General features: G+C 40.3%; 3 protein-coding genes and 1 long non-coding RNA gene across 6 annotated transcripts in view; 3 read left to right on the top strand and 1 right to left on the bottom strand.

Annotated features, from left to right (window-relative positions):
* Positions 1–5,248, top strand: part of NAA15 (N-alpha-acetyltransferase 15, NatA auxiliary subunit) — a 33,097-nt gene extending 27,849 nt beyond the window's left edge. Inside the window, exons 17-20 of the mRNA XM_082237612.1 lie at positions 549–647; positions 1,711–1,854; positions 3,428–3,525; positions 3,831–5,248. Coding sequence (XP_082093738.1) covers positions 549–647; positions 1,711–1,854; positions 3,428–3,525; positions 3,831–4,031 — 542 coding nt within the window. The 3' untranslated portion in view covers positions 4,032–5,248. The remainder of the gene's footprint in view (positions 1–548; positions 648–1,710; positions 1,855–3,427; positions 3,526–3,830) is intronic.
* The window catches only part of LOC309540724, a 333,626-nt gene that overhangs the window by 98,787 nt on the left and 209,392 nt on the right, over positions 1–25,447 (top strand). The window lies entirely within an intron of this gene.
* RAB33B (RAB33B, member RAS oncogene family) lies at positions 5,836–10,900 on the top strand. The gene is made up of 2 exons (XM_082237763.1): positions 5,836–7,922; positions 9,227–10,900. The coding sequence occupies exons 1-2, from the start codon at positions 7,680–7,682 to the stop codon at positions 9,665–9,667; spliced, it is 684 nt and encodes a 227-aa protein (XP_082093889.1). The 5' UTR covers positions 5,836–7,679; the 3' UTR covers positions 9,668–10,900.
* Positions 13,694–25,006, bottom strand: LOC309540683 (uncharacterized protein). 3 transcript variants are annotated; one of them, XM_082237766.1, is made up of 7 exons: positions 24,917–25,006; positions 21,011–21,262; positions 18,795–18,854; positions 16,485–16,622; positions 15,744–15,890; positions 14,751–14,811; positions 13,694–13,983 (listed from the first exon to the last, which is right to left on the bottom strand). In XM_082237766.1, the coding sequence occupies exons 2-7, from the start codon at positions 21,173–21,175 to the stop codon at positions 13,880–13,882; spliced, it is 675 nt and encodes a 224-aa protein (XP_082093892.1). In that variant the 5' UTR covers positions 21,176–21,262; positions 24,917–25,006; the 3' UTR covers positions 13,694–13,879. The 3 variants fall into 3 exon arrangements, with proteins under 3 accessions (XP_082093892.1, XP_082093890.1, XP_082093891.1); XM_082237764.1 differs by lacking the exon at positions 24,917–25,006 and adding an exon at positions 24,047–24,203; XM_082237765.1 differs by lacking the exon at positions 24,917–25,006 and adding an exon at positions 24,043–24,189.

The raw sequence follows: 25,447 nt of genomic DNA on the forward strand, positions 1-25,447 counted from the left end.
TATAAATAATAATAATAATAGAACATCCCCCCCCCACATAGCTTTCCAGTCCAGCAGCTTCTCACAGTCGCTAAACAAATGCCTTTGGGAAGCCTCCAAGCAGGGTCTAAGTGCAACAGCGCTATCTGCATTATCAGACTTCTTAAAATGGCCCCCCAACTTCTAGGAGAAGCCTTTAGAAGGCAGGAGTGCTGTGCTAGAAAAGCTTCAGCTCACTAGCAGAAATGTTTTCCATTTGCACTTGCTCTGTAGGTCCAAGCCAGCTTATTTTGTTTCGTATTTCCCAGAACTCACTGCATTTAAGTTGAATAAAACTTGTTATATTGGTATATAGGTTGCAGGTATATCCCTCTGCTGAAAATGTAGAACATAAACATAATGACCTTCATATCATTTATTCTAATCATTATAATTTCAAATGTAATTATCTTGATCATAACATCTAAAGTATAATGAGGCTTTCTGTTGTATTTATTTGCTGAGTCTAATTCCCTAGTACATTAGAACATCTTGTAATGTGGTGCCAATTTATTTTTTGTCTCCTGCAGAAAAATTCCTCCTTATGCTGCAGTCTGTGAAGAGAGCATTTGCTATTGACCCTAGTCATCCATGGCTCCATGAGTGTATGATTCACCTCTTCAGCAGTGGTATGAACCTACCAATCATAATTCCAGACGCTATTATAGTCAGTCATACCTTACACCTGACAAGGACTATGAGCAGTTTACTCAAATACAAACAGCAAAATTCATTGTATTTTCTGATTTGTTTTGATATTTCTTTAAAAGGAGTGCATGGATCTGTCCAGTTTCTCTCTTTCCTCCCTCAGTTTGTCTTTCAGTTACTGCATAATATTTGCAAGCTTAAAATGCTTGGTTCAGTATGCTACCTTTTATCATTATGGTCCTCTTCAGAAAAGGGAGGAAATTGCACAATACTAGGGTGTTGTTGTTTTTTTAGAATCAATATGTTGACGAAATACATGAGCAATAAAGAAAAGAATGGCTGGGATTGGGGTGGGGCCATGTTCTTGGAGATAGACAAAATCCAGGAAAGCTCTGCCCGCAACTCTGTTTGGTTTCTCATTGTAAAGCAGGGCTTATCTACTTCCAAGTGATTATCAAATTTCACCCTGGAGAACCAAAACTTGTCAGAATAAACAGCACTGAACTAGACAGACCATTTCTGTCACTCAGTATAAAGTACAGTGGTACCTTGGTTTAAGAACAGCTTAGTTTATGAACAACTTGGATTAAGAACGCTGCAAACCCAGAAGTAGGTGTTTTGGTTTGTGAACTTTGCCTTGGAAGCAGAACATGTTTCGTTTCCTGTTGAGTGTGTTCCATTTGTAAATTGAATCCCCCGCTGCTATGGGAAAACACGCCTTGGTTTAAGAACCTTTAGTTTAAGAACGGACTTCCGGAACGGATTAAGTGCGTAAACCAATTTTTAATTTTTTAAAAAACAAAATAAAGCAAGCATATTGAATTAAGCGAGATGAGCGCCGCAACCCCAGAGTCGGCCACGACTGTACCTAATGGTCAGGGGTCCCTTTACCTTTTTTAGTCTGCTATAAATTCAAAACTACAATTCATTTAACTCTGACAGGCCATCTTGGGGCTTTAATAGAAGAAGCAACTACAATCTTTAATAAGTGTATTAAAGCGTAACGTATTCTGCAGCAGTTAACTGTGTTTTCTAACATTACAGTTTCTGAAAGCAAAGATCTACCAGAAACAGTCAGAACAGTGTTGAATCAAGAAATGAATCGGCTTTTTGGTGCAACTAATCCAAAGAACTTCAATGAAACTTTCCTTAAACAGAACTATGATTCACTACCACACAGATTATCTGGTATGTAATTTGCTGCATATTCCAAGTTTATCTTGACAGTTTTTAATTTTGCTGCCAAGTAATGTACCACTCTTGGTCTTACACGTGAGATCTTGTCTACCGTACCAATTGCATTCATGCCAGTTTATGGCAAGACGGCTTTCATCAATCCAAAAACATTAGAATGTATTTCTTTCAAGAGTCAGGATACTAGAGACAAGGTACATGTTAAGTTTTATGTGAGGGATCAAATGTTTGAATGATCTCTCATAATAAAAATAAACATCCCTGTGCAATTTTTTTCTTTTTAATCAAGTTTAGTCATTGGAAACCCAGTATTACACTGCTGCTTATTTCCATCTTAGAGCTGGGATGTCTTGACTGTTCCATTGCATAATAGATATACAGACTCATAATATTATAATTCTAGTGTTTCAGATTTTTTGAACTAATTCTTTGTAATGAGGTAGCTGAGCAAAGGAGGTGGCATAAAGGAGGTGACATCACAGTTGCTGTCACAGGCTCAGCAAAAGTAGCACAAAGACGAGCTAGACCTTAAAGTAATGCTATTAAAATCCTACCTTTAGCAGTTAAGCATAACTAGTTAATGAGAGGAGTGTTTTGTAGTAGGCAGTTATCAAAGTAATAGGATATTGGTATTATGATACTAGTTTTACTAAGATAAGTTATATAGTCTTACCCAGTAGCAGGCTGATGATTCTTTCATAACATATGTAAAGGAGGCTTTGAAAGCATTGTGCATGTTGGATTCTTAGACTGTGTAATGGTAACAGTTTACCATTTTTTAAAAAGACTGCCTGAACCTTTTCTATTACTTGACATTAAGCCCTGGGTAGCAATCTGTGTTTGATGTTATTGCAGTTAGTCCCATTTATAAATTTTCCAAACAGCAAGGCAAAATTAGCAACTTTGCTTTTGTTTCTTTGATAGATTAGGTTATCTCTTACTGTCAAGTAAGAAATTACAGTTAAAATGTAACCTTTCTAGGTTGTGATCTCACAATGCTGCATGCACATTTCCATATTTACAAATAGAGGCTTGGATCCTGAATTTCTCTAAATGGACAAATCCAGTTGGCAGAAGTGCACCCCAGCCCATGGAGTCCCGTGTGCTAAGTTAGGACGTACGAAACTGTCATATACTATTGGTCCATGTAAGCAGTTGCTCTGCCATTGAGTTAAAACCCTTCACCTTCGGGATCCTCCAGAACTTCTGCCACTTCAGTCAGCGGGAGCTCCTGCTCAGTTGAAAGCCATTCCATTCATAGAACACTTCAGATACAAGTCAGAGGGTTTATAGAGCAAAGTGAGAGGGAGAGTTAGTAAGCCCCTCATTTCCCATTCCATACGCCAGACCAGGATACAGGATTCCTATCTTGATCCTAAACTCATTGGCCTTGCTGCAATTACCCACATACTCAGGGCTTATTCTACCCAAAGGGCACATCTAGTTTACAAAATGGAAATGCCCACTTGCAAAAAACAGATTGGCCACATCTGAAAGTAACTTTAAGAGATCACAGCCTTTTTGTTTCAGTTTTATGATTAACGGAATGACTTCCCCTCTCTCCTAGCTGCCAAAATGGTGTATTATTTGGATTCTACTAGCCAGAAAAGAGCTGTGGAGCTGGCAACTTGCCTTGATGAATCCCTCACAAACAGAAATCTTCAGGTAAATATGTCTGATATACAGAATGATTTGTGATCTTAGCAGCAGGTGTACCTTTTCCAAATGATACAACAAACCCTTGGTTAAAATTGCTCCGCAGTTAGTGGAACTTGTAATATTTAATAAATCTCTAGGGAGCAGAAAAAGCATCCTTTTCATAGTATTCTAATGTAAGGTAAGAAACATGTAAATATTAAACATTCAAGCAAGAAAATAATATTTTAAAATAATGAAAACAGAACTAGCAGTAATGTGAATTGATACACAGGATCTTTTAAAAGGATTAACACTGTGTTTTCACATTTTAGACTTGTATCGAGGTATTGGAAGCATTGAATGATGGTAGCCTTGGAGACTGTAAAGAAGCAGCTGAAATGTACAGAGCAAATTGTCATAAGCTTTTCCCTTATGCTTTGGCTTTTATGCCCCCTGGATATGAAGAGGATATGAAGATCACAATTAATGGAGATATATCTGCAGAAACTGAAGAACTGGCCAATGAAATATGAACTTTTTTAAAGGAGTGGAATGATTTTGGACCGTATCTGGTGTATAATATTTTTGTCACGCACCTGCTGAATTGTTCTAACCTACACAGAATGGAAGGAGTAAAAATGGTTGCCTTCAAAGTTTTACTTTTTTTATCCTGCTGACGAGTATATAATATAAAGTAACGTATTACTGGATATAGGTGGCTCAGTTAAAAGAAAAACTAAGCACTGCTAAAATTGAAAAGTACCCTTTATCTACATACCCCATTTTAAACTAATTTATATGGAATCTGAAGGCTTAACACCCATTGGAGCAGGTGTGTGGCAGAAATATTACTTTAAATTTGTCTTGTTGAGATGACTATCTCAGACAGCAAAAATGCTGTTTTAGCACTGGATCCTTTTCACTGAGCACAAAGAGTTGTTGGGGCTTTAACATCTGACTGATTTTGATACAGAGATGATTCTACCCTTTGGAAGTATGCAATGTGAATCACTATTTGCAGACAAACCTGCAATACATATATAATGCTGTTGTAGAGACTGGGATTTAAAATATGAAGCAAAATAACGAAACATAAGGTGTTCAATTAGCTTGTTGTGTCTCCGAAATTCACTGCACGTGATCAGTTTGGTGTTCTTGCACCACAGTTTTTAAATGAAGGAACCAGTTAGAACATACTTTGTTTTTATTAAAAATTGAAAAGAAATCAACACTGCTGTTCAGGAGATGAGCATGATGACAGCATTATTTGGCTGTACATGTTAAAACTGTAATGCAAGAACCAAATGAAATTATGCACTGTGATGTGGCACCAACTCATTAAAAAGACAGCATGTATTTTTCACGTACAGTGAAAATATAAATGAACATAACTATGGCTTGAAAATTCAAAGAGTGGAACTTCTGACTTCCAATTTGTGACTGATTGAGAGACTAATTGTTTAAAACCTCAGCAGGCCTTGTTCATGTTATGCAGAAAAAAGTGCTGCAGTTTAGATACCTCTGGAACTTTTCCACAGTGTCACAGGTTTGTAATACTTGAAGCCCTACATTTCTAAGAATATATTTCTTGCTCAGTTGTTTCAGGCAAGCCCATGACTTTGTAACTTTTAACGGGCCCGAGATTTTTTTTCAATAACAGACAAGCTTCTTATTCCTGCAGTTACAGATGTAATTTCCTTTGTCAAACATAAGGTACCAAATATAATGCAATAAAATGTTTTGAAAAAGAGCTGTGTGGCTATAGAATTTGCAAACTGCTGTCGGAAGAGATGTAGTGCAAGACCAGTGTAACATGAATTACTTATAATAGCTTTTTGTTAGTGTTGGTGAAATCCCACAATGCATAATGCAGCAGTGCTTGGAGACACTATTTCCCCTTCCTGCCCCTCTTCTCCAATAAAGCTAACCCACAATGGCTGCTGTTGTGAACAGTAATTTGCAACTTGGCAGTAATGGTTCCGTTCCTGGAGTTAATATTAAATATATCTCCAAAATACAACATCTTTATGAAGACTACAAATTTAAATGAGAACTTTTATAAGCTATGAAGTTTGGGATAAGAAATCTAAGGCACAGTGTAGAAAATGGTAAAAATAATTTGCAGTATGAGAAACTTGACAGTTGACACTTCATGGTTTTCACTGCTGTACATCTCTTTAGAGAGATCATTACTCTTTCTGTGATAAGAAAAAATGTTAAAGGAAAGTATTGACTTGTCATTCATCTAGAGCCTTCCCCTTTTGGCATATATACATCTCTGAACAAAAGAAGTTTGTCATAACTTTGTGTTAACTGTACTACAATATTTTATATTTCCAAGAAAATAATTTTGCTGTCTGCTACTGAGACACTCTGCTACATTACATTCAAACCAAGAGCTATCACACCTAGTCTGCAAATATTCAGTGTTATCTATCTGGAAACCTTAGTATCCTACGTGCTTGTTTTTCTTCCCCTTAACTTAGCCACTTTATTATCCAGCAACCCTTCAGGAAATACTTGCTGTAGTCATGGTGTTCCATGGAAACTACTCTAGAATTAGCCCTATTGTCTTTCAGGATGCCACATTATTTCTAGAGTGCTTTGCTAAGAGGAGATGGGCTTGGGTTAATAATTTACACCTTTCTTTTTCCTCTTCCAGTGATGGTCAAAACTCTCTTAAGTGCTGAGATTCTACAACATAGATCACTCATTTGAGGCTTTTGTTTTTAGCAAGGATAGTATGTTTCATTATAGTTACAACTATGTGATCTTGCAGTGACATAAATTTGGGAGGAGGTATATAGTGGGCATCAAAAACACAGTAATCTGGCCATTACTATTTAAGCAGCACACATGCACACCTTTTGTAGTGGGTCATTAAAAAATGATCAGTGTAACCTATAGGAACGCAAAACCAAGGCAGCCCAGAGGCATAATAATCATGCTGGTTTATTTGGAAACGCATTTCACTGATTTTGGTGGTACTTGCTCCGTTGTAAGTAAGTATAGGGTAGTGTAAAGTTTTTAAAAATATATTGTCCACTTAAGCAGGCAGAGGAGCTGAGCAAGGGGTGGTGCTCCATTGCACTTTGCACCCCCTGAGAAGCAAAATTAATTATGCAAAACAAGTGACGATGGACAAAGTTGCTGGGTTTTTAGAAAAAGGAATATGAGAAGTTTGGAGGAGGGCTTCTGCTGAAAAGCACTGGCTCCAGCAGGAAAGTAGAGAACAATATGTAAATAGAAGCTACTGCTCAAAGGCTCATGTATTGCTCAGGATAGCTGATCTCTGCCATGAGCTGGAACTGCGGGTAAAAAATAAGACGCTGTTCCTGCATCTTTGCTAACTCTGTAGGAGGGCGTTTCAGCAGGTTGACCTGGAGTTTCCTTTTTGGCAGCTGCCCACCAGTACCGAAATTCACTCTTCTATCTACCCAGCTGTTTAAAGGCGCAAGAGCGCGGTCTACTTTTTCACCCTTTTCCAGCAATTGTGGGAGCAACAGATCTTGGCTAGGAAGAGCCCTGTTTGTCCAGTGCCCAGCCGGAAGCTGATGTTCACGGCTTTCCCCACAGCTAAGGCGCTGCAAGTTTTAAAGCTTGGTCTGTGGGGGGGGGGGGATTGGCTTTTCTGGGAACTTTCTGCCCATCAGTCTCGCCGGGTGACTCCCGCTTGTATAACTGAGGACGAGAGAAAGACAGCCAGGGGTGCGAGACGCTCTTGTACTGAGGGAGGAGACTAGCATGAGCTTAGCACTGGCGAACAATGACAGCCAGATGGCCGCTGCCGCCCCCAACCCGCCATTTAAAGACTCGTCGATAACACCCCACTTCTCGCGAGCTTTCGTGTTCACGTCGTCCCTGTTTCCCCCCGCAGAGGCGAGCGGAAACGCCCCCTTCCACGGCTTCGCCTTCTTCGCCTATCAGGCCCGGCCTATCCCGCGAAAGGGGCGGAGCTGTTCCTCCTACGTGGCTTAACACGCGTGAAGCGGCAGCGGCTTCCTCAGGTGCGGAAGCGAAGCGGCTTGTCAGGGAGGGGGGAAATGAGCGCGAGCGACGGGGGCGCGCGGGCCTTTTTCGCCTCTCCGCCGCGACGCGAATCCCTCCGCCAGGTTGGGCCTGAGCGACTAAGCCGCGAGTGACTCGACGCAGCGGAAGGCGCCTTCGCGGGCCCGGCGGCGATGGCGGCGGCCGAGGTGGAGTCGTCGCTGGAGCTGAGCCTGTCGAGCAGCTACGCGGCGCCGGGGACGTTGCCCCCCGCGCGCTCCCGCATCTTCAAGATCATCGTCATCGGGGACTCGAACGTGGGGAAAACGTGCCTCACTTTCCGCTTTTGCGCGGGCCGCTTCCCGGAGCGCACCGAGGCCACCATCGGGGTGGATTTCCGAGAACGCGCCGTCGACATCGACGGGGAGCGCATCAAGGTGCGGAAAGCCGAGGTCACCTCCTCGGGCTGCTTTTCCCCTGCCAGGCTCAAGGGCTGTTCTGCCGGCTGCCTTGCAGCTGGCACGTAGTAGATGCAAAGTGGCAGGGAGTCCGGGGCTGCTGCTGCTCCTTTAACAGGTGTGTGCAGAAAAGGCAGGTGCTTTGCCTCGGCAAGCGACGTCTGCTGAGATTTCCTCTGCTGCAATACTGTTATAGGTGCAGGTGGCGAAAGATTGCCGCCGGTTGGACTAGATGACCCTCGTGGTCCCTTCCACGAGGGTCATCTTACACCAGGCCACCTGGCAGGAAAGAAGTGGGCAACTCCAGTCCTGTTGCTCATCCATGCTGCCTGGAGCTGACACACGGCCAAAAATAATGGAGGTCATTTGTTATACTTGTATCTCAGTTGCTTCCCCTGAATCAAGATTTGTAACAATCTGAGTGCGGTAACTTGAGGAAGGCCCCGTGAGCTTCATCGCTGAGCCCGAGGCTTGATGTTATAGTTGCACCTGTAAACATGCTGTTAGTTGCACCTCTGAACCCCTTGGTCTAACTAACTGTTGTTCATGTGCTGAGTGCTGAACATGTATTAACATCACACAGTTTTGAAGATGTGCTCATATTTAGTCAAACCTGTGGCCTATTGCATCTCTTTATCCCAGTGTTTAAATAAGCTCACAGAAGTTTGCAAACACATAATGCTAGTTTGCTAGGGCCTTGCAGAATTCTTCATCTCACCTCTAGCAACATGTGGTTTCTATGCTGGGTGCAGAGAAGTAGAGCTTCCATGCATCCAGCTGCATGGAATTCCTGGTTACCTTTGGGTACCAGCTAGTGCTTAAATGGAAAGTTGTGTCATCCTTATACATGTACTGTTATGTTAAGCAATGACACCTCTGCTTTTTAATTGAAATGTAAGCATGCTGATTTTTAAACCCACATAGATCCTAATTAAACTTAATACTCATGTCACAATGTGAATTTCTTGGCAAGCTCTTAATTCCTGCAATACCTCCATCTACAGTGAAAGATGCACAATTACTAATATTTAGTATAACTGTTTTTGAAAAGCTGATGCATAAAAAAGTGTTTGCAGGAAGCTTCACAGCAAAAGTTTTCATTTATGTTTTGTTGCTGTTGCTGAGATATAAAACCACTGACCTCAAAGACCCTTATGAACAGAAATCATAGCAATATAAAAGTACTGTTGAGTTAAAGTTGAAATTATGCCTTTCCACCAGCCTGAGTGAAATCATTTTTTTTCTTGTTTCTCTCCCTTCTTTCCCCTTCTTGGTACATCTAGATTCAGCTCTGGGATACAGCAGGGCAGGAGCGATTCAGGAAGAGCATGGTACAGCACTATTACAGGAATGTACACGCAGTCGTTTTTGTATATGATATGACAAATATTGCCAGCTTCCATAGTTTGCCACTGTGGATCGAGGAATGCAAACAACACTTGCTCACCAATGATATACCCCGGATTTTGGTTGGAAATAAATGCGATCTGAGAAGTGCAATTCAGGTCCCTACAGACATGGCTCAGAAATTTGCTGACACTCATAGCATGCCACTGTTTGAAACGTCTGCTAAAAACCCTAATGACAATGATCATGTGGAAGCCATATTTATGACCCTGGCTCATAAGCTCAAGAGTCACAAGCCACTCATGCTTAGTCAGCTACCCGATAACACAATTCACCTAGAACCTGCAGTAAAACCTGCCATGCCATGTTGGTGTTAGCTCACAGTATTTTTGTAGTCATCACTTTGGTCTGTTTGCCAGTGCTTTGAGAGTATGGTGTTGGTAATGTTCCAGTTTAGTAGAAATTACATTGAATCTGCTGGGCACTTTATTGTATGTTCTCACATCTGGATGTGTGCCACTCTTATCTCTGCACTTTGTTAACTGTATCATCTAAATTACTGAAGATTTATGGACATTAGATTTGTGAAGCTTGACTCTGGTCCCATTGAAGTAGCTTAGTTCTGAGATCTTTTCTCCACTAAAATAGAAATGTGTAGGTTAGGTCAAATCACTGATGCCTTTAGCATTCAATTTGAGCAGATCACGGTTCTATAGAAACCCAAAGAGTAGTATGACTTGATAATTTTAAGTGAATTACTTTTAGATAATTTGGTAAATTGATTTGTGAATTGTACTTCTATCACATGTCTTAATCATGCAATGGAATGAAGACTCGACTTGAGCACAAGTGTTAAGTCACCTCTTGCCTTCATCTCATTACTTTATCTAAACTCTAGGTTAGTTAATTATGAAAGCAAGTGTAGAGCTACGGAGTTTACTTTCTGTGTAAAGTTATGTTTGATGGCCCTCATAGTTTTGTATTCTTCTTTATATGTGAGGCAAAAATGACATTGGAAAAATATCCAGGGTTATCTTTTGCACAATAAAATGAAATCATGTGAATCTCATGGAACATTGGAAATTGCATTGAAAACTGAAGCTGTAGTGGATTGTTTATTTCTGATGTAACCACAGGAGATCAGAAAGTATCCACTCAATTGTGGTATTGCTCTGGAGGCGAAACCATCAATAGGAACGTCTGATCTTGTAGTTCAGATTCTCCCTAAATATTGTAACACTTTTTAAAAGGCTCTAACGCAATTCTAAAAATGTATCATTTATATTCATAACATTATGATATAACTTAAGGTGTATTGTTTGACTTTCATTATTAACAGTAGTTATAACCTACACAACATACAAAATGCCAAAACGTGAGACTTGATTGGGGTACTTTTAGTACCCCAATGGAATACTATGAAGCAAATGGCCAAGGTAAAAGTCTTAGGAATGCATGGTTTCTCTTACTAAAAACAAACAGTGAATTCAAATGTAGACTGCAAATAATATAGGGGAAATCATATGCTATTCTGTGTGGTTGGCTCACTATGTTTTGCTTTTGAAATAGCATAAAGTAGGAGCAACTGAACTTCAGAATCTACAATTTGTTTTTAAAAAAAAAACTACTTGTGTGCCTTAGCTATGAACACATGGAAGGGGCAGTCTATATCATCCCATAGTATCAAAAATAAAGACATAAAATATGAATGAAAGTGGCTGTTTTCCATAAGTAATATTAGCAGCTTGTTTTTAGTAACAGTTAAGAGGTCTCTTCAAATCTATTTGCAGCACAGAGTGTCTATAAAGTGTTTAGAGCTGAACTTACAAGTTTTCTTGCTTGATGATTTCTGCTATAATAACTGCCCTCCACCTCTGGGCAGCTCAAGCTAAAGGGTAAGGGATAGGTGGACTTTCCTGTGTTCATTGTGTAACGTGCACTACTGGCGCAAGCGCCCGATTCAGCCTTCCAGTACTGAGTAATTGACAAGTGGAGAAATCCTGGTGCCTATCTTCATCTCCTTGCACAAATATAGCTCCAGCCTTGTATATCTATTGTTGCTAATTAGGACCATCACCCATTAAAGAAAGAAATTTGAGCTTTTATTGACTAATAAAATATTAAAGTTACAAATATTGAGGAAGGGATAAAACTGTTCTGTAGAAAATGGCATAATTTGTGTGAATGACAGATGATGGGGATTGATTTTAATTATGTTTAATCTTTGTACTCTTGCTCTTCCCTCCACTTGGAAAGCTCAAGCTGCTAACAGTAACGTGTTGTTAGAATCCTGTTAGCAGTGGCTGCCACCTGGTGTTTCTTAAGTATTAAAAACAAATATTTTACAAATCAATCAATGTTAATCAACTAGGACAGCAGGAGACAACATGGTGCCCTCTAGATGTTGTGGACTACAACAGCCCTCAGTCCTAGTCAGCTTGGCCAGTGAACAGGGATGATGGTACTTGTAGTCCAAAACATCTGGAGGCTACTGCATTGGCTGTTTCGGAAGTAAGCATTACAAACCTTAGTATAAGTGAACCTTGTGTAGGAGCTGATCTTAACTCTCTTGTTCAGTACCATATCGTAACCTTTTATTTACATGTGTCCTACATTTCACATTTCGTGTTAGCTTGCATATAACTTTTGGTTACATAAAAAGGGAAAGCAATGAAATTCAAGATACCGTTACATATTATTCTAAGAGAATGGAGTATCAGTATTATAGACTAACACTTAAAGAACAATTTACTTAATATTCCAAATCCAATTTGCTTATATCTACTGTGTGCTACTTATTAAATGTCTTACTAAGTTTTAACCTTTACTGTAATGTTATTGAAGGCAGACATATTAGTACAATTTCTGTAATTGCCAAATACTAGGTGCTATTCTGTTGTACATTAGCATAGTGAAGTATAAAAAACTAGCTTTTGTGTTTAGGAAAATCTGTTGATTGCACCTTAATCAGTAAAATGCAAGGAGCACAATCCACTTGCATTGTGGGCCAAATGTGTGAGAGGATTGTGTCCAAGTTTATATAGGATTATTATTATTTTGCTTATAACCAGAAGTGACAGGGTTTTTCTTGTTTAGTTTTTCTACAACACTTGAAAAAGGGAAGTTCTTTTTACTCTGTTTTGTGTCTTTACTTTTGGTTTACGCACTTTCTAGAAACCATTTATTTAATACGAAGACTCTTCAGTGATTTTTAATGAAAAAATGTTCATAAATGTATATTTCTAAAATATTTCTCAAATATAGTTTACACTCCTCTTTAGAGAACTCACCTGTTTACTTCATTTTCTTAATCCATTTAAGTAAAAGATAGCTTTTAATGCAAATGTAATAATAATGTGTGCATTAAATAATATCCTAAAGAAAGTAAAAATAAAAACCAGGGTTCTATAATCAGAAGGAAGAGGGTGTTGAAGAATAAATCATGTGGCCACAACATATAGGACAACATCCCTGTATTGCTCCCAAGATAGGTCTGATAACTGATGTTGTATTTCACCCATAAATTCTGATGAAATGGTTATTTTGAAACTGTTTAAACTGCTATAGTATAGTATAGAATTGTTCTATCTTATTATTGCAAAATAACATTGAGCATTGTCATCTTATCAGCACCAGTTACGTTGACAGTATCTTAAACAGAGTGTTGTTAATCCAAAATGCTTCCCCATTTAATAATGCTTTACCTACAAAATGTCAATTGTTCTTTCTAAAAGCAAAAGGAAAGATTTATTTAAATTACCACAAGTACGTGCCACTGTCTTAAACTAATAAATGCTAGCAAGTAAAATTCTGCTTTTGTCTCATTTTCCCCCACTGTAATTGCCTGTCAGTTAGAAACATTCACATTGTTATGAGTGTTGTGAAGCTTCCATGTCCTGAAAGATTCTTGCTTGCCTCAGGCAGGTATACCTAGGGCTATTTTAAAAGTGTTTTATTTCTGGAGTTATATGTGCATTTGTCTTTAAAAAATGAATCTGTGGAAGAGGACCAATGGGCAAGATTGGATATGTTCAAATTGATTTCTTTAGTTTAGGCCAGATGGAGCATATGATATGAAAGGTGATGCCTCTTTAATGAAATACTAATTCCATACAAAACACAACCCATAAATTCTAACAGGGGGCATTGGTGAAATCATTGGAGTAGAGTGCACTGGCTAATATTCACAGTATTTATCGGCCCACTCTTTGCTTTCTGTGCTAGCAGTGAAATCAGTTATCACACGGAATCTTACGATTTCTGCACACCATTCCCATTTGAACAAGCAAATTTGCATTTGGAAAACTCATTTGCCCATGACAATTTTTCTGGTTCAAAGGATGCTTGCTATTATTGAAGATTCTATTACACAGCAGGAGTCAAATAAACACCATGGGGCTAAATTAAAATTTATGAAAATAGAATTAAGTTTATTAACTGTACAGAAAATAGGTCACCAGTCTTGAAATTCTGAGGATCTCTTCAGAGTGGTCAGTCATTTCTTAACTTTTAAGAATTGTACAAACGTCTCATCAACATTCTTAAGTTATAAAGAGCTTTAAAAAAACTTATTCTCATAGAATTTATATTTAAGTCATCCTGATATACGGAGGTGGTTTGGGCATATCATCATCAGCTTCCATATCTAAATCTGAAAGTTTTACAGGAGAATTAAAAATTGTATCCACTTGACCTAGAATAGAAAAGACACAGAGTGAGCATAAGTAGCTGCAGAAAGCAAACTTTGCCTTGATTACGTGTGCTGGTTACATGCAGACTAGACTGTTGTAATACACTGGTTATACATGGGGCTGCCTTTGAAAATAGTTTAGAAACTTCCACTGGTGCAGAAGGTAGCTGCCCAGATTCTTGCAGGGATCAGGCATTGGGAACACATAATACCCATATTTTACCAAATGCATTATCTGCCAATTCATTTCTGGGCGCCATTTAAAGGACTGTTTTTTACACTTAACCTAGCCCTAGACAATGTAGGGCTTTATTTGAAGGACAGCCTACGCTCTCAGAAATCTGCCCAGGCTTCAGAGGCCTAGCCTTGGTCCACCATCAATATCTGTTATTGTGGGCACCAATGACACAGATTTTTCTGTCTTCCTCCCTAGAAATATTACCAGGGTTTCTTTATTGTCTTTTAATTTTTTCTGTTCTAACCCACTATTGATTAAAAGAGCTATGTTGGGTTTTACAGTTCAATATTAATAAGAACAAATTAAACTAAAACCAGCAGTAAAGTAATGTGCTGGATTTTATTTTTAACCACTCCTGCCTAGTTTTTGTAATTGTAGTTAGATTGCTTTTATGGAAATGGCTTTTAATTATTATGATTTTAAATAATATTTATATAGCCCAAATGTCTTCCTTACATATTCATTATTTGACTTACATATTTAGTAAATCTGAAATTAATTTTCAAGTAAAACAGTGAGAACACCTACATACCAGATGGAATGCAAACTAATTCTGCAATTTGTAGCTGGTCTTCATTAGATTCTAGCCTTTCCTAAGAATGAGAGCATGAGATTGTTAAATAGGTTCACCTGAGAATAGCACTGATCTTAGAATGTGCAGTTTTCGAGACAAACACAGTTTCATTTTGTAATTTGGTTAACCAAAAGTAATTGTAATGGTATAATAATGAACAAGACTAAAAGTAAAAAGTTCTGCAGTTTAAGAAAAAGAAGCTATTCATCATATAATGCCCACCACAGTTTACCGTATTTTCCTTTACAAAAGTATTCCTTAAATTTTTGCAGCTACCATTATCATAATTAAGAGATTTATTTCAAACCATTCACATTCAATAACCCTGATAATAAGCTGAACAAACATATCTATCTAAGAGATGCATACATATGGCAGTTATCAAACAATGAGAGGTCATCCTTAGAAGTGGTAAATGCTACATAATTGGCAAACCTTAAACACAAGGGGTAGTTTTCACTCAGGGTACACTGACTGAAATTAATGGAACTTATTTAGTCATATTCATTAATTTCAAAGGATCTACTCTGAATTAAACTTAGCTGAATACCACCCATAGAACTGTGAACCTAGTAAAAAACATTTTATGCACACACCTGTCAAGAAAAACATGCAGAAGGGGCAGTTATATACAATTTATACCCTACTCCTTAGCAAGTGCACAGAAGCTTATATAAGGATGCCAGTTATTTACCATCAAAGCACTGATGAGGTTCATAGCTGTTTAGTGTATACAGTGTGTCCACAAATCATTTGTTTCCAAATGACAATTCCAAAAATTAGTTTTGTGGGCATTTTGGGCTTAACTAGTTGAAGGGGAGGGGGAGTTAAGGAAATATGGCAACTTCATATCAAACTGTCCATAAATGTTTTTACAGAATCCCAAAAGGCATTCCTTCCCAGTACAAAACAAGTAAACCCACCATATTTAATGGCAATGTTGCTACTTACAAGTCCAGTGACACTGTCATAGCATGAACAACATGGAAGACTTCGGCAACTCAAATAAGCAATAATCAGCACAATAAAAGCACTGAAAAGCGATGTAATCAGAAGTGTGATGTTGGCTCCTTCTACAAGTTTACCAAGCACAAATGCCTGCAACACAGAAAATGAGCACACACACCCTTTATCCAAAAAATGCAATTCAACCCTAGGAGTGGTGTGGGTATTGTTTTTAAAGCGCCTGGAAATTCTCTCTCTTTTTTTGTATTTTAATTATTTTACATGAAAAGGAATGACAAGTGAAAAACAACAATAAATAGTAACTGATAAATAGTTGAGCAACCACATATATGATCTATACATGTATACAAACTGATGGTGTCAATTAATATCCTCAAATTGGGTGGATAAAATGAAAGTAATATATAAAAGGCAGACCAAACCCTGATCTGCCCCCAGTGTCTGTGCCAGTAGGAGGCATCCTTTACTATGGAACTCCAAACAATACCTGCCATAAAAGGCATTTCAGGACCAAGAAGGGGGTGGTTGAGCCATCCAATGATTTTGCCTCTGCTGTGCTGGCCTGGACCTTGTTCAGTAAAGAAACACACAGAGTGATTTTCTTGCACCATCTTCTGCCCCAAACTGATGTGAGTGACAGGCCTTTGGGTGTGCTAGTTACTCTGTCACTCCTAAACTGTGTGCAATGTATTCAAAAGGGCAGAAACTGGATAGTTTGATACTTACAACAGCTGGGTGATGATAAGAGGACACATCGTCAAACTCTTCATATTTTTCACCATACTCTAATGTTATAGACGTATAGATGATTACAAGTAGCGTGACAAAGCAGGAAAATACAGAAGCAATTATCATTGCATTCACCTGTACAAAAGGTATGGGGATAGAGAAGACCAGAGTTAAATTTGGGCTTCAGGTCAAAGGATGAAAAATAGTTCCACATATGCCTCTTATGCAATCTTTGTACACTACAGTAATTTATTTTCCAGAGTAAATTTGGAGGAACATGCATTCACAATACAATGTCCAAAGTGTGGGTATGAATCAGTGAAAATCAAACCTTTCCTTTCCTAATTACACCTACCCGCTGCCCCCCGAGCCTGTGGGGCTGGCGGTGGGAGGAAGTGCTGCTTTTCCCCACCGCCAGCCTCAAAACCAGGTCCGGGAGCAGCGTGAAGGTGTTGCATGCCTTCCCGCTGCCCCCCGAGCCTGTGGGGCTGGCGGTGGGAGGAAGTGCTGCTTTTCCCCACCGCCAGCCTCAAAGACCAGACTCTCCTGACTTCAGCGAAAGCAATGCGAAGCCTCCGGAGTGCAGGCTTCAGAGGCTTCGTGTTGCTGTCGCTGAAGCCAGGGAGCCTGCATTCGCTCCATAGGACGCACACACATTTCCCCTTAATTTTTGGAGGGAAAAAGGTGCATCCTATAGAGTGAAAAATACGGTAAATACCGTAAATGGAAATCAACATATTTAACTGTGTTATATTTCATCCTGTGTTTTTAGGGAGTATGTGAAGGTGTGTTTTAAGCCCATTCCCACACATGCCTTTCTTGGAAGCAAGATCCATTTAAATGCATGAGACTTTCTTAGACGCAGTAAAGCTGCCAGAAAGAATACATTTGAACAAAAAGTACTGAGCAAAGATACCTGTGGATTTGGGCAATCAACAGAAGGGATGTTACCAAGGCAGCCAAGAAACCAGATAGGTAGAAACCGTTCAGATTTTCTAGGAAAGCAGCATAGTGGATCAAAATAAGTGGGGAATGTTGTGCTGCATTCATTAGAAAGAGATTGGCTGACCCAGCTGCTGGTTTGCTCTGTTCCGCTTCTGAGTGAGCAAAGGACCCCTCCAGGAATCACACAAAATCACACAATTTGACATTACCATCTAGTCTAGATTTGAGAAGGTGATGGTGACCAGTTGCAGCAGAAAAAAGATGGTCAGCTGCCGTGTTTTCCCAGCAGGTTTTAGGCTTAACTAAGACCCATTTCTACTTCAGCCATTGGACTCATCACCCAAGGTCAGTTAATGCTCAAAGTATGGATGGTGTGCATGGATCTTTTAAACATCCATGTCTGGGAACTCCAATTATGGGTGTTTAAAAACATGCCCAAAAACAACCATTGTGCTTGCTATGTAAAGGGTATTGAAGGCCAAAGGTGGAAGAGGTGGTTAGGAATTTTATTCCTTCCCCTTTAACATAAATAATAATATTATATATGTATAGATAAAATTTGTGCCGTTTATTCTAAAACATGTATATTCTTACCTTTCAACTGTAATGTGTTACTGCAATCCAGCCATTTGGAGCAACACAGAATGACTGATGAATTTAGAGACAGACTGAAAAAATTTTGAACTGCTGTTAAAGTGTTCGTCCTTGAGACCTTTAATCTGTTGTGGATTTTAAACTCTAAACCCCAAAATCATACATGTATGATCACTTTAATTTTTGCCTATGATGTATATCTCCAAACACTTCAGGGCAGAGATTAAAGTTTGTTGTTGCTTTTTGTTGGCATCCATCTGTCTTGAGGGACAATGGAGTGTGCCTTTGGGGGGTCAAGTCAAACCACTGTGCAGTACCAAAGTGACCTCCCAGGGGTGCAAGCCTGGGCAGTGTGTATGGGGGTCCTGGGCTACCCATATGATAAGAACCTCCATCTCGGCCTTGTTGATGTGGTCCCAAAGAAAAGTAGAGCAATATGTTTGGTACCAGCTTGGCTGCAGGAGTTGCTGGAAGGAGGCATACAAGGTGCCATCGAACCATCTTAGGGACTCCACTCCAGATTTTTGTAGGGTTTACTCTTTAGCCTCCCCCTCCCCTCCCAAATATACCCTGCAAGGCAGCAGAGGTTTAGGATCAGAGTTTTCCTTCTCCTAGATGGGCTACCTTCCCGCGTTGATGAGCCCCATCTGCTCCTCAGACGTGAAGTAAAAGTTATGTAAATAAAAGGTTTATGTATTTATTACTTATAGAAAGTCAGCTGTATGATTTGTCCCCATCCACTTTAAACAAAATGCAATAGAAACATACCAAAACAGGATTCTTTCTCAGTGAAGAAAACAAAGCCATAATTCCAGGAATAGCCATAAACTACAAAAGAAAAGGTAAAGGGGATTAAGCTGGGGGGGGGGGATGCCCAACTTTAGCATATAAAAAGAAGTGGAAAAAAATTAACTTCAGGAAGATTAAAACAAACTAGAGGTTTTATTTTAGAGTTTTAACTGATTTTTACTTTTTTGTTACATCCTTGTAAACCACTTAGATATGATTGTAGTTAAGCAGTGTACAAATATAAATAAATACACTGGTTGGCAAGTGGTTTCTAAGACACCAGCTCCCGATCAACAACCAGCAGATCTATGAAGCACAAAGGCTGAACGTGGTTTATTCCATAATAAGTAAACATCTTTCCTTTACGCACGATTTCAGAGAAGGGAATGTAATTGTTCAGCTGGCTGTTAAACATGGGCTCAAGATTCTTGGTCAATTTCACCAGATGCTTTTTCTTATACAGGTGAAAATGTGATTGACACATAAGGATAGTAAAGTAATTGACGGCTATCAGATCACTAGCCCGCCATGCTAGAAGGGCAAGGAGTTGGGTATGTGAAACACACAAAGGAGGAATATTAAACGTGCACCTTTCAAAGTGTAAATCATACTTTCACCCATTGCATTTCTAACATTAGCTTGGGATCCAAGAAAATAAAAAGTAAAAAAATTATTACAACAAAGTGATTGTACCATAGTAAAATGATGCCACTAAATTATTCGAAGTCACTACTAACAGTCCCAGCTGCTTCTTGCTTGTAGCATCACCACCACAGCTCCCATGTGCCACTCCAAAAGAGTGTTTGTAATTACTACAGTCAGCTAGTAGAATCAGAACAATTCAACTTCTGCAATGCAATTTTCTCCCAGAAATCATTCACTTTTCTCAGTCCTATTCTCCCCTCCTGAAGTAAAGCAGAGGTCCTAGAAGTATCATCCACTCTCCTAATTAGCCCCACCCACTCAAAACACCAGCTTCAGCTATGGGTGCCCCCTCCTTTCAACTTCACTAGCTAAATGAAATCTCCATGTTCTAAGCAATATATTTCTGAATATCAAATGTAGAAAACAAACATGTCCCCCTCGTAAGTTCCTGCAGGCAAAAATGTAAGACAGGGCCTTCTTGTCATCAGCCCCACAATTATGGAATTTCTTCTAACTCACAATTTGAGTTTTCAGCCCCAGGTGAAGAATGACTTATTTGCCCAGGTTTTTGGAGGCATCTACTACACTGTTGATTTGGATTTCAATTGGTTTTAATGTAACCTGCTTAGGGATTGCCTTGGCATTGAAGAACAGGTGGGAAATAGTTTGAATACAGAAACAGAAAAAACTTCCCATTGGCATTTGACTGGCCGCAGCTGGAAATGGAGCGCTGGAGAAGATGGAGATAAGCAACTAGCTTAAGACCACAAGCCATATGAAGTGCAAACACCATAAATCAATTCCCCCTTCCAGTTAATTTACCTCTAAAAAACATTAAATTCTCCTATGTTTCCCAGGAGAAAGAAAAGTCCTTATTCCTCTCTCACCCAGACCAGTCCAGAGCATTCCTTCTGTGAGCCTGATCCTCAGCTCCCCCACTTCCAAATTAAGGAGATACAAGTCAGAAATCAAAGGCAGCTGCAGTCACACTTGCCCTCTAGGGCCAGGCTTCCTCAACCTCAGCCTTCCAGATGTTTTTGGCCTACAACTCCCATGATCCCTAGCTAGCAGGACCAGTGGTCAGGGATGATGGGAATTGTAGTCTCAAAACATCTGGAGGGCCGAGGTTGAGGAAGCCTGCTCTAGGCTCTTACCACAAAACAACTAGGCCAGCACTCAGGGACGGCCCAAGGTGTTTCAGCACCTGAGACGAAATGCCCTGCTGTCACCCCTGCAATGGGGGCGGGACTCTTTAAGGGCTTCTTCTCAGCAACAGGGGTCTCCCAGCAGCTGGGCAAAGCCCCACCACACTGTCCAGCAGAGTGTGGAGATCTGCTGGCTTGTGGAATATAGAACCACATGTTCTCTACAACAGTGAACAAATTCCCTGTATTATACCAAATTGTACAACCCTCCCTGCTGTACTTCCGACATCTACTGAATACTTTTTTTTATTGAAGCAGGCATTTCAATTGAAGTTTGATTTTATAGCCTTATAGTTTATACATCGTTAATAAAAAGGGGTGGGGGGTAGAATTTATATAGCTTACCACTCCAGCCCAGATGGGTATCCTAGATTTGCTCAGTGCCGAGTCCCTTCTGAAAGCACCATCGATTAATCCACCGATGATACAAACTGTAGCACAAGCTATCTGGAGGAGGCCCAAGAGAACCATACTTTTCTGATTGAAGATGAAATATCTGTAGCGATCCATTTCAGCTAATCCACCAATTGCCACGTCTATTCAAACTGGGAAGAAGCACGGAGGTTGTTCCAGAGAAGGCTGCCCTTGTGGCTTTTCCTGAACAGAAGATGCAAGAAAACTCATAAGCACTTCAACAAGCATCATCTGACAAATTGTTCACATGCCATTCCATTAATAGTATGGACAATCTTCCAATATCCAGACGCATTAAGCTTTGGATTCTCTGCATATGGAGAGAGCTGGATATCTTTATCCAGTAAATATGTAATTAGAAAACATAAACAAAAACTTAAATGGGCTGGGATGGTGGCATTTTTAAAAAAACAAAGACATCTTTATATCTTTAGGAGATCCCTATATTTGATATCAATATAGAAAACATGGAACTTTCAGGTTTAAAATATACTGATGCAAAATTCAAATAGTTCATTTGTACCCTGTTTCCAAATAACAAAAGACACAAGCAAACAAAATTCTAAATAATACAGATTTCTTCCTTATCTTCACACTTCCATTATATGCAATAGATATCACCAGGAAAATACGTACATTAGAGCTTTCAAAAATGAGAGAATCTGCAAATACAAGACTGTCAAGAAGAAATAGTTCTGTGCTTGCTGTGTGTTTGAGCCTTCTACCACAGTTTTGCTCTAGAGAATGGCTGGAAACAGATTTGCAGCTGAAAGGTCAGAGAGCACTGTGGGTTGGCTGAAGAATCTTGAAGTACAGACTCTCTTGGGAGATTTGATGTAAGATAATGGATAATGCTATGAAAGAGCACCTGTTTGCCTTCATTTCTGCTTTGCTTTTAGCTTTGTAAATAAGCTAAATATTATGAGGGCACCCTCCAGAGCTCTCCTGTCCCAACAAACCCAGACACTGTAGCCATATCCTTGATACTTTTTTGTGGGATAACCAATCTCATATAACCAACATGCTTAAGTCTAATTAATGCATGGAGGGCTTAGCTCACCTTGGAAGCGACTAGGTAATCAAACTTTTGTTTCCCTGTAGTATACTTAAGAAGCACACCATGTGAATAGCTTGCGCTGGTCCCGATCAACCACATGGCTCTTACAAGACACTTATATTCAAATATCAATAATTTAGGAACTTTCACCACTGCAACTAAGCCAAGTTTTACTGCCTGTGCAACCTTTTCTGAATGCTGTACGGAAAAGCACATGAATCTGACCTTTGGAGAGTTTGTAAGTAAACCATTTTAACTTACCAAACATGTGGTCGTTTTCTATGCTAGGAGAAGAGGGGCATTTTAGAACTCCCAAACTCCTATTTTAAAGGTTTAACAGCCTATATTTCCACGTTTTACTTAGCAGCATATTTTGTTATTTTAAATCTGCTGGGGTTCTCTTACCAAAGAGTATTTGCCCTAAACTTTATCTTGGCATCCAGGAATTCTCCATTCACATACCTATTTTTTCCTTGCACCAACCACTTCTCACCATGCAGCAGTGGTGCAGTTAGATAAAGTCTTGTCCTAAGGGCACCATTGCCACTCTGGGAAGTGGGGTGCCATTATCAATTTTGAGGAATAGTCCTTGATCTAAGGAAAGCAAAGCAGCTGTACTTCTCTTCCTGCTCCCGCCCCATACAAGTGAGCTACTGGCAATGGAAATATCTGTTAGTCTGTTGCAGGAAACACAAGAGCCTTCTGGCACCTTAAGTATTACCTAATTGACGGGACGCGGGTGGCACTGTGGGTAAAGCCTCAGTGCCTAGGACTTGCCGATCGTATGGTCGGCGGTTCGAATCCCTGCGGCGGGGTGAGCTGCGCTGGTACTGGCTCGCCAGAGCAGCTTTGTCACGCTGGCCACATGACCTGGAAGTGTCTCCGGACAGCGCTGGCCCCCGGCCTCTTAAGTGAGATGGGCGCACAACCCCAGAGTCGGACACGACTGGCCCGTACGGGCAGGGGTACCTTTACCTTTTTTAATTGACGAAGAAGACCAATTTCCCCACATGTGGCTTGAATTGAAATAATGGGCTTTTATTCTCCTTCAAGTGTCAATTAAAGCAAACATTATGGCACAACTAACTTGTCATAAGGACTGCTTTGTATCTAACCATTTTATGTATGTTTCCAGCATTAATCTTGTCAAGGTGTGTATTTTTTGCCATTTCATTTCCCATTTTAACCTGTCTTACAGTTTTCCCTCGTCCACCAAGCAAGTATATAAAAATTATACCTATTCTTGCCTATTTAGGAGAACATGCATCTGATGAAGTGGACGCAGGTCTGCAAAAGCTTGGACCATAATATATCCATCCAAGTTGCCACAAGACTTGTTTTGGCACTGGGATGTGAAACTTGCCACGAGAAAGGGCAGTTCCACACTCAAAGGATTGTGTGTTGCATAATAGGAAACACTGTTATTGCTGATCTCTTACAGAAAGTCCCCACCACCACCATCAAAAGCTAAGTTTGTGAACAATCCTTCTGTTTTTTTGTTTTTAAAGTGTTTAGATATTTCAGAGTCTACAGCTGCAGAGTTATTTGTTATGGAACGTGGGAAGTGGAATAATCTAAGAAAGCTGTGTGTGATTGCAAAAGGAGGGGGAAAGTCAGTGGACTTTAAACACTTCATGCAGGAGAAGCAGATGAGAAGAGGGAAGGAGCACTTCAATTTCAGGTGCACAGGAAGGGCAATTTATCAAAGCGGAATTCAACTCGTTTGCTCTCTTTGGAAAGTACCTGGCTGCCTAACCTCAGCTCCCTCCCTCCCTCCCTCTCTCCCTCGGGCAATGAAGAGGAAGTTGGAGAAAGAGGAGACTTGAGCAGTTTGCACCTCAGGGCAACCACAGAGGAAGGAAAGCAAAACATACGCAATCCCAGAGTAGAAGAGAAAGCCACTTACTTACCTCAGCCAGCTTTACCTCTTCCTCTTTATGAGAGACCCCTAGACAGGTGCGCTGGGGTGGGGATGAGTCACCCAGGGGCTGGCTCTCTCTTGAAAGCCCCATGCAGTTCTCACTGCAGCCTGCCCCACCCCTCTGTTGTCTCAACCAGCCCAACCCTCTGCAGGTGACAACCTTCCTTGTTGCCTCCCCGCGGCATGTTTTAACTCCTCATGTGCCGCCCTGTGGAAGTACTGGCTCCTCAAACAACCTAGGTTGATGGAGGGCACTTGGAAAGTTCCCCAAAGATTGCTTTTAACCTCTCTCTGCGTGTGTTGTTAAGCACACTACCTTGCTGGATAGTAAATTCTTATAATCTTACAATTTTGTGTCAGTTTATATAGACCTGGGTTACCATAGCCACACCCCTTTGCTTCATATTCCAGCCTCATCTCTATCTATAGAAGATAAATGAAAGTGAGATGGGATGGATAATAATAAGAATTTATTATTTATCCCCCGCCCATCTGGCTGGGTTTCCCCAGCCACTCTGGGTGGCTTCCAACAAAATATTAAAATACTGTAATGCATCAAACATTAAAAGCTTCCCTAAACAGGGCTGCCTTCCAATGTCTTCTAAAAGTCTGGTAGTTGTTGTTCTCTTTGACATCTGGTGGGAGGACGTTCCACAGGGAGGGCGCCACTACCGAGAAGGCCATCTGCCTAGTTCCCTGTAACTTGACTTCTCGCAGTGAAGGAACCGCCAGAAGGCCCTCGGAGCTGGACCTCAGTGTCCGGGTAGAATGATGGGGGTGGAGATGTTCCTTCAGATATACTGGATGGGCCATATAAATATAATTGGTAAAGAGAGAAGAGCCTGTTTATCTCTGTTACCTGAGAGATTTCTTCAGTAAACAGTTACGTTACTCATGTGCATGCCTTATGGGTCAAGATGAACCAGGAGAGAGGTTTGCTTAACTGTTTCTGTCTCAGTCAATTTGTCTGTTCAAAATCAACCAGAAATAGCCAAGTGCTATTTTGCATGGATTTAAATGAAAGGGTGGGCTGGGGGGAGGGAAAGAGAGAGATTATAATGGCCGCTCACCCTTCTCAGGTGGGTGGCGGTTGCAGACCTTTGCCCCACCCACCATCCCCACTTGTCGGCTGGCTATTAAGGAATTCTCTGGCCACCAGAAAGTCAAGATAAAATGGGCCAATTAGAGGCCCTGCTAGAGGGGCAAAATAACAGAATTGTGTACTTCTGCCCTTATGGCCAAACAGAGAACAAACCCCTACGAACCCCCCCCCCCAAAAAAAGAGCAAAAGGCAACCATGCTGGCCCATTAAGAAATCTCCAAAATCCATGAGTCAAAAAGGAGCAGCTGCTTGAACCATACCAAATCTGCCTTATTTGCAACTAAGTGA

The sequence above is a fragment of the Podarcis vaucheri genome (assembly GCF_965113315.1).
Source record: "Podarcis vaucheri genome assembly, chromosome: 9".
NCBI lineage: Eukaryota > Metazoa > Chordata > Lepidosauria > Squamata > Lacertidae > Podarcis > Podarcis vaucheri.

What these genes read in the sequence shown, in the direction of transcription:
- LOC309540683 (XM_082237766.1), bottom strand. Translation starts at nt 21,175, where the DNA reads ATGGATCGCTACAGATATTTCATCTTCAATCAGAAAAGTATGGTTCTC. An exon ending in TACCCATCTGGGCTGGAGTG is followed by an intron (nt 18,855 to 21,010) that starts GTAAGCTATATA and finishes TTTCTTTTGTAG; the next exon opens with TTTATGGCTATTCCTGGAAT. An exon ending in ATTAGTTTGCATTCCATCTG is followed by an intron (nt 13,984 to 14,750) that starts GTATGTAGGTGT and finishes TTTCTATTCTAG; the next exon opens with GTCAAGTGGATACAATTTTT.
- RAB33B (XM_082237763.1), top strand. Translation starts at nt 7,680, where the DNA reads ATGGCGGCGGCCGAGGTGGAGTCGTCGCTGGAGCTGAGCCTGTCGAGC. An exon ending in TCGACGGGGAGCGCATCAAG is followed by an intron (nt 7,923 to 9,226) that starts GTGCGGAAAGCC and finishes TGGTACATCTAG; the next exon opens with ATTCAGCTCTGGGATACAGC.